The sequence below is a fragment of the Bombyx mori genome, chromosome 15, assembly GCF_030269925.1.
Source record: "Bombyx mori chromosome 15, ASM3026992v2".
In the NCBI taxonomy this organism is placed as follows: domain Eukaryota; kingdom Metazoa; phylum Arthropoda; class Insecta; order Lepidoptera; family Bombycidae; genus Bombyx; species Bombyx mori.
This window is the reverse complement of record NC_085121.1, coordinates 16,226,758-16,241,931: the sequence shown is the minus strand read 5'-3', so window position 1 is coordinate 16,241,931 and position 15,174 is coordinate 16,226,758. Positions and strand designations below refer to the sequence as shown.

The window sequence follows — 15,174 nt, the reverse complement described above, 5'->3', positions numbered from 1 at the left end:
TAGTAAATCACAAATGATTGCTGGAATTTTTTATTATTTTTTATTGCTTAGATAGGTGGACGAGCTCACAGCCCACCTGGTGTTAAGTGGTTACTGGAGCCCATAGACATCGACAACGTAAATACGCCACCCACCTTGAGGTATAAGTTCTAAAGTCTCAAGTATAGTTACAACGGCTGCCCCACCTTTCAAACCGAAACGCATTACTGCTTCACGGCAAAAATAGGCAAGGCGGTGGTACCCACCCGTGCGGACTCACAAGAGGTCCTACCACCAGTTAGGGCCAAATAAAATTGTATGACTCATCACAAACGATTTTCTTACATTTTAAAGTTTAGCTTAACGTTAGTTCAATATAAATTTCGAATCACCTGCCAATGTTGACGAATAAAGAAGGGTAAAATTTAAAATTAAATCGTGGAAAGATAAATTCATCAATGCCCCGAAAAAGGGTTCGTTTCAGCCAATAAAAAAAAACACAGCTTAGCCCAATTAGGGAATCCGGGGAAAATTGTTTGTTTTTCCAACCGATTGGATATTAAGGTTTCGCGGGGCCAAACAAGCCAGGGGGGATTAAAAATTCGTTTATTTTTACTTTGGCCTCGAATGTGTAAAATAATTCGATTTCGCGTTCGCTTTGCCGGCGAATTATAAATTCAATATTTTTTTTCTGTATGTGCGTGCAAAACGTAAATATATTCTAGCGCCCGGTGAAATATGGGAAGCAATTTATCGCATATGAATAAATGAAGCTTAATTCGATTTTGATTGCTCGTTGTATCTTTCATTAGTGAAATTTTAGGGACATAACTTTTCGTCTGTCGATGATCACATTGATCTCACCAGTACGTATTTCTCCCGAACACGTGCATTCTGGACGTGCTTGCGTGTCTTGCGTATGTATTGAACAGGTAGTCATAATACTGATGCTCTTGCTACGGCCAGTGCTAGCGGTCCTCTGAGCTCACCTACCGGTCTGCGCATAGTTGAAACAACTCTTTAGACTAGCAATGATAAAGTAATGAATAGAAAAAAAACAGTAATTAAAATTCCAATTAGTTAACCTAAAATTTGTAGAGCCTTTCGAATCGGACGTAACTTTTTAAACTAAAGTCGTAAAGTATTTGGTGACCTGCATAATAAAAAAAGAAAACCTATAATTGTGAAATAAAGCAGTAGCTTACAATTTTGTTTATAATTTTACTCTTCGTGACCTTTATGCAGTCAGCCTATACCTAGTCTTGCCATAAATACTGAGACAAAGGAAAAAAAAATATTCTATTGCAAATAACATTTATTACTTTTACAGTGTGTTAGTTTAATACATAAATATAAAACAATTTAAAGTATAAAAAGCTTATTCGAAGTGGTCTCCATTGACTGCAATACTGTCCTTTAAACGTTGAGGCCAGTTATCAATAGAAGCACGCACTCTTTCCATGGGAAAATTTTTCACTGCCAATCGTACGGATTGTTTTAAGGACTCCAAATTATCAAGGCGTTTAGAGCAAGCCATACTCTTTAAGACTAGCCATAAATCATAATCCAGCGGATTAAGATCGGGACTAGACGACGGCAAGTCTTCGGCTCTGATGCAGTCCGAAACGTTCGTTTCCAAGACTGCGTAGACCGAGCTGGCGCCGAGTCTTACTGGAAGGACCATTTTTGATTATTGAACATGATGTTGTTAAGGGGCTTCACTATAAGGGGCTTCACTACCTTCTCAAGAATGGTATCTTGATACACTTGTGCCGATGTTTTGATACCTTTTTCACAAAAGTATGGCTCAGTCACTCCTTCATAGCTAATACCCCACCAAACCATCACTGAAGTCGGATAGTGTCCACGTTGCACTTTGTTGACTAATTGGGAAGCTTCCTTAGAGCTTTGAGCATAAATACGGTCATTTTGTTTGTTAAAATGTTGCTCAATTGAAAAAAAATTCTCATTCGTAAACAATTTTTTTCTATGACCTCCCTTTGCGTACCGCTTTAGTAGTTGTTTCGATTTTACCACCCTATTTTCTTTTAAATTATCAGTTAAGAAATGACCTGTACGTCTCTTATAAGCTGCAAGTCCTAAGTCATCTTTTAAAATACGCGACATGGTTCTAGGTGCTATCTTCATCTCCTGAGATAAAATCTTTTGCTTTCGGAGTTTTCGGACAGGATTTCTTCGAATTCTTTCCCTTACTGCTTTGACCACATTTTTCGTATGAACACTACGTGGACGGCCAGATATTTTTCTGTCACAAACAGAGGAGGTCTCAATGCACCTATTAATAGCCCGGTACACATACATTTTACTAATACCAAGCGTATGGAGATATTAAAAATTGCATTTGGCTCCATACCTACTTTGTGTAGTGCAATCACAGCGATTCGGTTCTCTTTATCCACTCCATTTTAATATCGCAAAATATTGTACAATGTATTGGCGCCGAAACGAGAAAACACAATGAGCAATCATATAAAAATGACAGATTCCAAATTCAAATGTAATATTTTGTTTATTTTTAATTGTAACAGTATTTATGGCCAGACTTAGTATGATATCGCTACCAAAATACATAAATCACGTAGAGCCATCGTTGCGTTGCAACGAAATGATAACCAGTTCTAGTTCATTCGCTAATTGATAATAGTTAAGTACTTTAGATAACTACAATACTTAGTGATCCGTTTGAATCGAAACAAGTGAGACGTTCATCTCAGTATGTTGTTATTATTGTTGATTTCGTTTACGTTACTGCTTATATTTTTTTGGAAACAAAATAATTACTGGAAGAGCCGCAATGTAAAGCAAGTAACGGGTACGCTGTTCAAATTTACATTCGGAAGTCGTTCTCTCCCAGAGTACTACAAAGAGATTTACGATAAACACAATGAAAGTCAAATCGGCATTTACTTGGGACGTCGGCCGGCTATTATCCTCAAAGATTTAAGAGATATCCAAGCGGTGTTGGCTGGTGATTTCCAAAGTTTCCACAGTCGCGGCATCATCCTGAGTGAAAAAGAAACCCTGGCTGACAGTATTTTATTTATTGACGACCTCCCTCGATGGAAGATCTTGAGACAAAAACTGTCTCCTGCCTTCAGCAGCTTGCGACTTAAAACTATGTTTGAAGGTATTGAAAGAAGCGCTCGAGACTTTGTTGAATTTATTGAGAACAGTGGCAACGATCAAGATCTTGAAGAAATGCCCTTCAACGCAATCTACAAGTACACCACCGGGTCTATTGGAGCCGCAGTATTTGGTGTTGACGTAGACCAAAACACGTTAGACACACCGGCGCTTAATATAACTCGAAAAGCTCTCGAACCGACTCTTAAGTCAATCATGACGTTTTTTTTAGCCGGCACATTCCCGAGACTAATCAAATGGTTGGATATGATGAACTTCGATAACTACGAGACAAGTTTCATCGATGCAGTAAAAAAAGTACTAGAGAATCGACGCGCGGGAGAGAAACAATATGATTTCATTGACGTTTGCTTAGAACTCCAAAATCATGAAGTTTTGAGAGATCTTGTTACAGGCTACGAAATCGTACCGACTGATGAATTGTTAGCTGCTCAAGCATTCTTCTTCTTTGTTGCTGGAGCCGATACCACTGCAAACGTTATGCATTTTACTCTTCTGGAACTTTCGTCTAATCCTAGCGTCTTGAAGAAGCTTCATGCAGAAATCGATGAAGTTTTCCAAGACGGTAAGAAAACGCTAAATTTTGAAGATATGGACAAATTCAAATATTTAGAAATGGTAGTAAATGAAACCATGAGGAAGTATCCACCGATAGGTTTGTTACAAAGAATTTGTACCAAAGAGACAAATCTTCCCAGTAATAATCTGAGGATAAGTAAGGATACAATAGCAGTTGTGCCCGTATTGGCGTTACATAGGGATGAAAGATTTTATCCAAAGTCAGATGCGTTTGATCCTCAGAGGTTTGCACCGGAAAATTTTAATGAAATCAATAAATTTTCATTTTTGCCTTTCGGCGAAGGAAACAGGGTTTGCATTGGTAAGTTACACATATATCTATAAGGTAAAGTAATAAAGCTATGTATAAAATTTGGGGTCAGCTTAACGTGTCAGCCAAATCTTATGTTTCGAGCAAAAGCCCATCTTTGTATTGGTAATTTTTCGATTACAAATCATTCCGCGACTTGAGACCTCGATTTTTTATTTCGTTGGAATTTTTCCACGCATATCAGACGAATAGTAAATTAATTGACGAATAAAAATATTAATATATAGATTTTCCTAATTCAATCTACGTAATCCGAATCCGAGTCGCTAGCACTTGAAATCTAACAAACGTGTTTATATGCTTAGCCTTCCGTTTTCGCGTTACAATACATAGGTTCTGTGTTAGAGCGTAGTGCGATAGTTTTTTTTATTTTTTTTTTATTGCTTAGATGGATGGACGAGCTCACAGCCCACCTGGTGTTAAGTGGTTACTGGAGCCCATAGACATCTACAACGTAAATGCGCCACCCACCTCGAGATATAAGTTCTAAGGTCTCAGTATAGTTACAACGGCTACCCCACCCTTCGAACCGAAACGCATTACTGCTTCACGGCGGAAATAGGCGGGGTGGTGGTACCTACCCGTGCGGACTCACAAGAGGTCCTACCACCAGTGATTACGCAAATTATAATTTTGCGGGTTTGGTTTTTATTGCACGATGTTATTCCTTCACCGTGGAAGTCAATCGTGAACATTTGTTGAGTACGTATTTCATTAGAAAAATTGGTACCCGCCTGCGGGATTCGAACACCGGTGCATCGCTTCAACACGAATGCACCGGACGTCTTATCCTTTTAGGCCACGACGACTTTTTGATACGAGTTGATACGATGACGTGATCACGCTGAGCTTCTCGCCGGATCTTCTCAGCGGATCCCGTTCCAGCGTTAGATTCACTCGCAAAGCTGCTGCCGAGCTATTAGGACTTCGATGGTCCTTAATCAGTTGATAGCTGATACTCCCTCGCTTAATTAAGCCCAAGCCCGTCCACCCACTTTGGTGGACCTAGAACGACCTCCCAACCAGCAGCTCACCCATCCCTCCATCCCAAAAAAATGGTATTTTCTCTAATTGGGCCGTAATTGCAACCAATGCCACATCCTATGAAATATATAAAAGCCAAAACTGGATACTCTTATTGTGCTGTATTATGAATGTTATTGGATCTTTGTACACAAGCTTACTTTGAGATTATATAGTTCAAAGATTATCACATCACAACTACAAGCCCCAAGCCATTCAATGAACTGTGCGCACGTAATACGATTACGATTCAAGATTTAAGACTTGCACTGAGACGAGGACCAATGACAATGCAATAATTGTATTAACTATTTTTTCTAATATTTTTACCAGAGTCACAAGACAAATCATTTTCATTTCGACTTGCCATTAAAATGTATCTCTTTTTGGATTCTGAACTTTTTTCTATTGTCCCTGTAGGCAGACGAGCATACGGCCTACCTGATGGTGAGTGGTTACCACCGCCCATGACCTTCAGCAATGCCAGGGGCAGAGCCAAGCCGCTGCCTACCGTTAAGTATACACCACAAGCCTCGTTTAAAGAAGGACATATCATAGCGCTCGGGAAACAGCTGGAGGGGAGTTCATTCCAAAGCCAGTTGGTACGTGGCAGAAAAGAACTTTGGGAACGCACTGTGGATGTACGCAGTGGCTCCACGTAGTATGGATGAATTCTACTCCAGTGGCGGGCGGTGCGATGGTAAAAACGAGATGATGGGATCATCTCAAACAATTCCTAAGAGCACTCCCCAAGAAGCATACGGAACAATATTTCATTTTTATTTTGTTAAATAGCCAAAGGGTAAATATATTTTTCTATAAAAATAATCCATAGCGACCTTGATCCACAAACAAACTTCTTGATTCCAGGTGCTAAATTCGCACGTCTCCAACTGAGAGCAGGTCTTGCGTGGCTACTGCGGAAGTACACGTTGGTGCCCCAAGACTACAAGCCTGTGAAGTTCGAAAGGAGTCCGTTCGCGGTCCGTGATACAAAAGCGAAATATCGATTGATTAATAGGACGAATTAGAAAAAAAAAGTATTAAATTGATAGTGAACTGAACTTAACGAAAACCGCGACAATCACATTGTAAATTGTCGAATGTCACCATTGACATTGTAACTTTGTATATAATATATTATGATTTGAAGCTTAATAGGCTGGTGATATGACGTCTAAACTGGTGCTAGGAGCTTCAAACTGGTAGTAGGAGCTCTTGTTAGTCTGCACGGGTAGTTACCACCGCCCTACCTATTTCTGCCGTGAAGCAGCAATGCCTTTCGGTTTGAAGGGTAGGGCAGCCGTTGTAACCATACTGAAATCTTAGAACTTATATCTCAAGGTGGGTGGCGCATTTACGTTGTAGATGTCTACGGGCTCCAGTATCCACTTACACCAGGTGGGTTGTGAGCTCGTCCTCCCATCTAAGTAAAAAAAAAAGAAAAAAACTTAAGTCCTTAGACTTCCTTCCAATTCTACATTAACAATACTGTGTACTGTTATGTTCTATGAATTATGAACTGTAATTTTCAACCATAATCAAAATATTACTGAATAAATTTTAATACATAAAGTAGTATATTAGTGGAAAAAAATATCCTTGTCAATTTCATCTCTTTCTAGTAACCTCTGCTACGCTATGGTCTTCGCTAAGAAAACAAACAGACCACAATATTGTATGCAGATACCGAAACACTGCATAACATGAATATAGACTTTAAGAGATAATTTCGAAGTGTCTATTTTTGTAATGTCATGCATTTCACGCAATGCATTCACGCCGACAAAACTGCAAGTATAATTTTTTTTAGACAGTGTCGTTCAATGATATTTTATATGTAAAAAGAAGCAGATATGAGATCCAGCGAGCGTCGCCCGCCGGCAGCCGAACAGAGCGGACGGGTATTTGGACGTATAACGTATATCTATCTGAATACGCGAGTGATTGCGCACGTGTCTATAATTTGGTTGTTGTTTTATTCAAATATTGTTTTGGGTTACCTTCAATCGAGGACGGGATTATTGACTAAATCGGGACTGCGCTCGGGCGCAGTTCGTCCGTATTCTGGTCAATGAGGTGTACGACTATAATCCTAGTGCACTATGAGTGAAAAAGCAAACGAGACTGTTGAGAGCAACAAAATGGAAGCTAATATGAGTAGACAAAATATGGAAGATGAACGAATACAATCAAGAAGGAATGAAGACGAAGAAAGTATTGATGAACAGCACAATAAATCTGGAGAAGTAGAAGAAGAAGACTTGATGGAGACTGAGTACAATATTAGACAAAATGAAGAGAATGAAGAAGACTGGACAGTAGTAAAGAGGTCCAAGGCAAAACGCTGGAAACCGAACTCCGTTGATGTTTGCATCTCGAGCAAAAATCAGCTACCAAAACAATTCGCATTGGCCAAACTATTTCATCGACTTAATATTGGTGGTATAACTCGTGTGAAATATATTAATGCTTTTAAAGTCCTTCTAGCATTTGAGGACATAGCTTTTTCCGAAAAATTCGCAGCATGTCCTGAAATTCAAGAACAAGGCTGGAGGATTCAAAATTCATGGGAAGTAAATATCTCTTATGGAATTGTCAAAAACATGGAAATAGGCATATCTGAGGATGACCTTATGGAAAATATTAGGACCAGCAATAATTGCGAAATAGTAGCGATCAAACGATTGAATAAACGGAACCCGGCTTCGCCAGGATGGATAGACAGTGAAACCATTCGCCTCAGCTTCAAGGGTAACTCACTTCCGGAATATGTATATTTATTCAATACAAGGGTAAAAGTCGAAGCATATATTTTCCCCGTAACACAATGCTCAAATTGCTGGCGTTTTGGTCATAGTGCCAAATATTGTCCTTCTACAAAAATATTCTGCCCTAAATGTGGGAAACATCACCCTAATTGCGAGACCAATTCCTTCAAATGTATAAATTGTAAAGGTAACCATATGGCCCTAGCTAAGACCTGCCCAATATATTTGAAGGAAAGAAGAATAAGAGAAATCATGTCGGAATTTAACTGTACGTACCGCAAGGCTTCATTGATGTACGTACCACCTTTTTCACCAGCTGTTCACAGAGAAACGAGCGAGAATATCACTTATACAATGCAGAACACTACCTTTCCTACTGACCCACGTAATAAGAATTCATATGCATCCGTCGTGTCTAAGATAACTCAAGATGAAAACAATACACTTTTTTCTAACGAACATTTGAAGAGTTCCAAAAAAAATAAAAGAAAATCTAAAAAAAGGAAGCAACGTTTTTCGTCGGATCAGTCCATTCATGATTGGGATGCGTCATCACAAGCGTCGGAGACCAGCTCTGATACTAGTGGACCTATCAAGGAGGGAAATCAAGACGCGGGGCAGGGGGGGTCCTGTCACCCGCATATACCTTCGACTTCAACGACGCAAGATCCTAAACCACAAACGACACTACACGATACATCTAAATATTTTCGACGTGACCGTACTAGGAAGATTCACTCGGGGTCTGATATTTCAATTATGGAGGTTCTGTACAAACTTAAAGAGGTAGTATTTTGCAGTAATAAGCCTTGGAGTGTTAAATTCAAACTATGTATCAATTATCTATTAGACTGGACGATTAATGTAATGTTAATTAATTTACCAGATGCATCAACGTTTAAAAAGTGGTTTACTTTAATTTTCGATTCTATCAATGGCTAACGGATCTGACAAAATAATTAATTTTAAACTAATTCAGTGGAATGCACAAAGTTTGAGGCCCAAGCTTCTAGATTTCAAACATCTTTTAAATCAAGAAAAAATTCATGTCGCTGTTGTTAGTGAGTGTTGGTTGGAGCCACAAAGCGAATTAAGAGTTAGTGGTTACAATATTTTTAGTAAAGATCGGTGCGATGGTTACGGCGGTGTCTCAATTTTTTGTCACAAATCCATTAGATCACAATTAATACAAACTAACACAAATTCTGGGATAGAAATTATTTCTGTTAGGCTATTTAATTGTAATTATCTAGAAAGTATTATTGGAATTTACTGCCCACAATCGGTACGTACAACCCGTAGAGATTGGGAAGCTATCTTTTCCCAATTTACCAGTAACACTTTAATTTTGGGGGACTTTAATGCCCACCACCTGACCTGGTCATATAAGACAGATAGCAGAGGGTCTCAACTGTTTGACATTGTAAACGAATGCAATTTAATTTCTCTAAATGATGGTAGTCACACACGCATTAAATTGGTAGCTGGAAATTTACAATGTAGTAGCCCTGATATATCTTTCGCCTCTCCAGATATAGCTTTCAAATTTAATTGGCAAGTATCAAATGAGACTTTAGGAAGCGACCACCTGTGTATTAAAATTTCATCAGCATTTCGTTGTTCTTCAAATTCTTTTAAAAAACGAAATTTTAAAGCAGCCAATTGGACAGAATATAGTAGCCTGTTAACGGACTCTTTCGCTGAATTTAATCTTCCGGATGATCCTTTTACTGGTTATAATTTATTTATTGACACGATCAATAAAGCGGCAGATAAGTGTATCCCATCTATTAAGTTTTGCGCAGATCCTTGTGCTAAGTTTGCCCCAAAACCTTATTGGAATCCAAATCTATCTAAATCTATTGCTTTACGTAGACGCGCGCTTGCTACTTTTAGGAAAAATCCTATTCCGTCAAATTTGATCATTTTAAATGACTGTATTAGGGAATCACAAAAACTTTTAAGGAAAGCTTCTGGAGAACATTGGCACGAATTCTGTGATTCCTTAAATGAAGTTTCACATACGAGTGAGTTGTGGAGCAAAATGAAATGGCTGAAGGGATACAAATCAGAGAGAGCTTACGTTGACCCAACTAAAGCCGAAACGCTACTTAATAATTTGTGTCCTCTGTTTGTTCAATCATGTCAACCTATATTCGTTTCATCGAATCCTTTCTTAGAGGCTCCAATTACTTTAAATGAGTTAGAGGTAAATATAAAATCAAAAGATACCGCCCCTGGATGGGATGATATATCATTTTCTATGATTAAGCGATTACCTCTTAAAGGCAAACAAATACTGCTCTCTTTGTACAATAGCTTTATCTTTGGAGGCATTATTCCTGATCAATGGCGTGAGATTTATATTTTTCCGATTCCAAAACCAGGTCGTGATCCGTCCTCCGCTTCTTCTTTGCGACCTATTTCTCTTATGTCATGCGTGTGCAAAGTGTTTCATCTAATTTTATGTAGAAGATTGGAATGGTTTCTGGAAAAAAATAACATTTTCTCTAATGAAACAGTAGGTTTTCGTAAATCAAGGTCTTGTCTAGATGTTTTAAGCCGAATGGTTTCAAGAGTTCAGATTGGTTTTTCTAGAGACAATTTCACCATGGCTTGTTTTCTCGACCTGGATAACGCTTATAATAATGTTGAAATCAATGCTTTACTTAATAAACTAGATGGTCTTGGGGTAGGGGCAAAACTCTGTTTATATTTGTGGAAATTTCTAAGCCTACGGGTTTTAAAAATCAAAACTGATGACTCGTACATTAGCAGACATACAGGACGAGGTTTAGCTCAAGGCGATCCTTTATCACCTCTATTGTTTAACGTAGCAACTTACAAAATTTGTCATATTATTCAAGATATATGTGTAGCCCAATATGCTGATGACTTTGTCCTCTATGTAACAGACAGCGATATGAATACGGCTAGAAACCGTCTGCAAAGATCTCTCAACCTTGTAATTAAAAATCTAGATGAATTGGGCCTTAACATTTCTGCTACAAAAAGTAAAATATGTGTTTTTAGAAAAGGCCGGAAGGTATTACAAGCAAATATTTTAGTAAATGGTACACCACTGAGCGAAGTAGATAGTTTTAAATACCTTGGTTTGTGGATGGATAGATCTCTGAGATGGAATAAGCACATAAATGAACTTTATCAAAATGTTTGTAAATTTCTTAACGTTTTTAAAGTGTTAGCGGGGTCGGGATGGGGAGTCCACCCTGCTCATCTTCGCAGGCTATATATATCAATCATACGAAGCCGTCTAGATTATGCAAGTTGTTTCTATGATAACAGCTGTGATTCAAATTTAGTTAAACTCAGTAAAATTCAAAATCAGGCAATGCGCATTATAGGAGGCTTTGTTAAGAGTACTCCAATACATGTTATGGAGAGCGAACTTTGTTTACCCCCTCTTCAGACTCGTAGAAGATATCTAGCTGGAAAATTATGGCTTAAATCTAAATCAATAACAGGCAACACTTCTATTGTACTATTAGACCAACTCAATTCCCTTATGTCTTCTAGATATTGGAAAGACAAAAAGACACCACTGCTAGTTTGTATTCATAACAGTTTCCGCAACATAGTCATCCACTGTAGAGATCAGTTAGGAATGTTCGCTTTAAGATTATGGATCAGTGCATACAACCTATGCGACCTAATTAAACTTAACATTGAAGGAATGAATGAGCCTAAGCGTAGTTATAACCATTTTATGTTACGTAACAGCTGCGTACGTCATCTAGAGAACCACTATTCATCCTACTACCATTTGTATACAGATGGATCAATAGAAAATAATCTAAATATGGGAGCTGCTATATTTGACCCACAAACCGGAAATTGTATGAAATTCAATATCATCTCAGATGTACGAGTGTCAATTATGCACATAGAACTACTAGCAATTTTAGAATCTATATCATATGCTAGCTCAGTGGACTCTGATAAGTTTGTAATACTTACTGATTCTCGTAGTTCGCTACAACACTTAAACCGATGCGTTTATGGTGTTAGGGGCAATCCAGTTGCTTATACAATTATTGAGCAGATATATAACTTAAAAGCGAACGGTAAAGAAGTGATATTGCAATGGATACCTTCTCACATCGGTTTGTGTGGCAACGAAAGGGTGGATAAGTTAGCTAAGGAAGCTTCTAGTGATGGTGTACCATTGAACATAGTTCCTAATTATACCGATTGTGTCAACTTAGTAAGAGAGGAATGTTATCGTCTATGGAAGGTATATTTCGATGAAAGGTCTTTGGAAAAAGGCGTGTGGTACAAAACAATTCAAAGTCTACCATGGAAAACGCCATGGTTTGATTCTTGTAACCTTAATAGAACCACCCTAGTGACTGTTTTCAGACTTCGTTCCGGGCACATCCCACTCAATAAATTTGCTCATTTAATGGGGAAGGCTCCTGATCCTAAATGTTCAGTTTGTGATGTAGTGGAAGACGCTTTTCACATTATGATGGAGTGTGCGCGGAATGATGATTTGAGACAACAATTCTTTGCAAAACATACAGATTTCCGACAAGTTGGAGGTGTAAATTGCGTATTAGCCTTTCCGGAATCCGAAATGGCTAAGTCACTTTATAAAATAGTGTTGGTGGGCCTTCAGAGACGATAACAGTTTCCTTTATTTTTTTATATAATTTTTTGTTGCACAATGGAGTGACATATTCACTAAGTGAATAATCTCCTTAAATAAAGATTAAAAAAAAAAAAAAAAAAAAAGAAGCAGATATGTTTCAAGCGCACGTCAAGTGAAGACTTGAAAACAGGCCAATTGGGACGTTTCGTCTTTAGTCGCGTCTAAACAAATGCAATAATAATACAACAAGTGCAATCGTTCCAATTATAGCTATCTTTTTTACTCTAGTAGTAACTAGTAGTAACCTCTGCTACGTGTGATCATCGCTAAGAAAACAAACAGACCACAATATTGTATGCAGATACCGAAACACTGCATTAAGCTAAGCGTCCACAGGTCGGTATCGTACGCATCGGACGCATCGCATTTAACGGATCGTAGTATTCTTTGTATAGAAAGTCATATAAGTGCGTCCACTGATCGGCATTGTACGGATCGCACATCGGCAATGCCGACACCGATGCTCCGAGAGGCAACTTTTGAGATGCGTGCCGATGACGTCATACGGAATGCCGACCAGTGGACGCACTGCTCGCGCTCGCGCCACGTCATCCGCCATTTGTGGATGGATGTCAACAAGAAAATTGAATTTAGCTTGAGACATCCGAAAATATTGGAAAAACTTGATGTCATCATTTAACAGATCAGGAAATAGTGCGTGGTATTCTGCATGTTCCGATCTCTTCTTAAGTATATCGTGTATCCAGATATTATGTTTTCTTTTTTTAGATGTTCCTGCATTTTCTTCTTCTTCAGCTAACAAACAAGCAATAATGACAAATAATTGTTCGCTTTCCTCCATTCTCACAAACACAGCTCGATCACTAAGAAAATCCGAATGAAACTGGCATCGGTAATCCGATTGCTGGTACTTGCGTCAGCAATCCGATCGCTGCCGATACAGTGGACGCAGTATGAAAAAATAATGCGGTTGATGCGATGCGTCCGATGCGTACGATACCGAACTGTGGACGCTTAGCTTAACATGAATATAGACTTTAAGAGATAATTTCGAAGTGTCTACTTTTGTAATGTCATGCATTTCACGCAATGCATTCACGCCGACAAAACTGCAAGTATAATTTTTTTTAGACAGTGTCGTTCAATGATATTTTATATGTAAAAAGAAGCAGATATGTTTCAAGCGCATGTCAAGTGAAGACTCGAAATCGAAAACAGGCCAATTGGGACGTTTCGTCTTTAGTCGCGTCTAAACAAATGCAATAACAATACAACAAGTGCAATCGTTCCAATTATAGCTATCTTTTTTACTCACGCGCTTATCCCATCTTTTGTACTTTTCATTAATGCTACTTGTCAACATGTGTGTGCACTATATCGGTAGGTATGTAGATATATATGGCTCGATCAGATTTGAAGAGGCAGTTACTATGAAGAGTCGTTACTATACTTGAGACCTTAGAACTTGTATCTCAAGGTGGGTGGCGCATTTACGTTGTGGATGTCTATGGGCTCCAGTAACCACTTAACACCAGGTGGGCTGTGAGCTCGTCCACCCATCTAATCAATATAAAAAAAAAAAAAAAAACTGTTGTATAAAAAATCATTCGTGTCGTTTATATAATGCTAAAACTAATAACAAAATTTTGCCATAATGAAAACTACATCATCAATGTAGTCATCACTAACCAAGTCACTTAAATATGCATGATAATTCAGGATAATTAAAAAATCACCGGTCAGATCTTAATAAAATTAAAAACTAGTTTTTGCACTAGTTTTTTAATTAAAATGAATGACGAAAATCGGTTTACCGAGAATAACGGTCTGAGATAACACACATAAAAACAATCGAATCGAGAATCTCCAAATTTTTTAGCGTCGGTGATGTTTGGGCTTGGTTCTTTTTTATTTATATTTTTGAGCGCAATCGATATGATATTTTGGTAGTAGGTAATATTTTTAGGAACTCACCGAAAGTCTGTGTCTTTGTAGTGATAATATTTGTAGCACTATCTTCATGGAGTGGCCACTCCTGTCTTCTTTCTTTGTATCTTGATGAAAAGCTTTTAGTTTTTTAAGTACTTACTTAGCTGCACTCAATATTCACCACTTTTTCGCGATCGCACAATTTTGATGCGCACGATTCAAATTCAATTTAAAAGTGTCATTGATATAGGAGGGGAAAGGGGCGGGACTACATCGATGCGCTCTCAGTTACGTTCAAAAACATCAATGCTAATTATCCATTGCAGATAGCGTAAACATGCCCCCCAGTTTGAGAGAGTAAAGCTCTTTCAAAGTTAAACACTATAATAATATATGAAACCTACATTATAAATTATCTTATTATCTTAGACTTATTACTTTTATTATTCAATTAGACTATTAAATTACTACTTAATTATATTTCATTAGATTTTGTGGACTGTATGTATGTAGAATTATATCGAACCACTACTGTGTTGGTAAAGGATAAACCTTAACAACAGGTCTACGATAAGTACCAGTTTTCGTTCTAATGTTAACCACCCTTACAACTCCATCACGACCCGGAAAAGTTTCCTCTATTATACCCAATGGCCAATTAAGAGGAGCACTATTTTCAGATTGAAGCAGTACAACTGTGCCAGTTTTAATAGGAGTGCTATCTTTTTTCCATTTATTACGAACTTGTAATGTATTAAGATATTCAAGTTTCCATCTTTTCCAAA

At 38.0% G+C, this 15,174-nt stretch overlaps 1 protein-coding gene across 1 annotated transcript; it reads left to right on the top strand.

Annotated features, from left to right (window-relative positions):
- Nucleotides 1-2,715: 2,715 nt before the first annotated feature.
- On the top strand, nt 2,716-6,087 carry Cyp337a1 (cytochrome P450). The gene is given in 2 exon segments (NM_001111357.1): nt 2,716-4,024; nt 5,927-6,087. Coding segments are annotated over 2 exon segments (1,470 nt in total).
- Nucleotides 6,088-15,174: the final 9,087 nt, after the last annotated feature.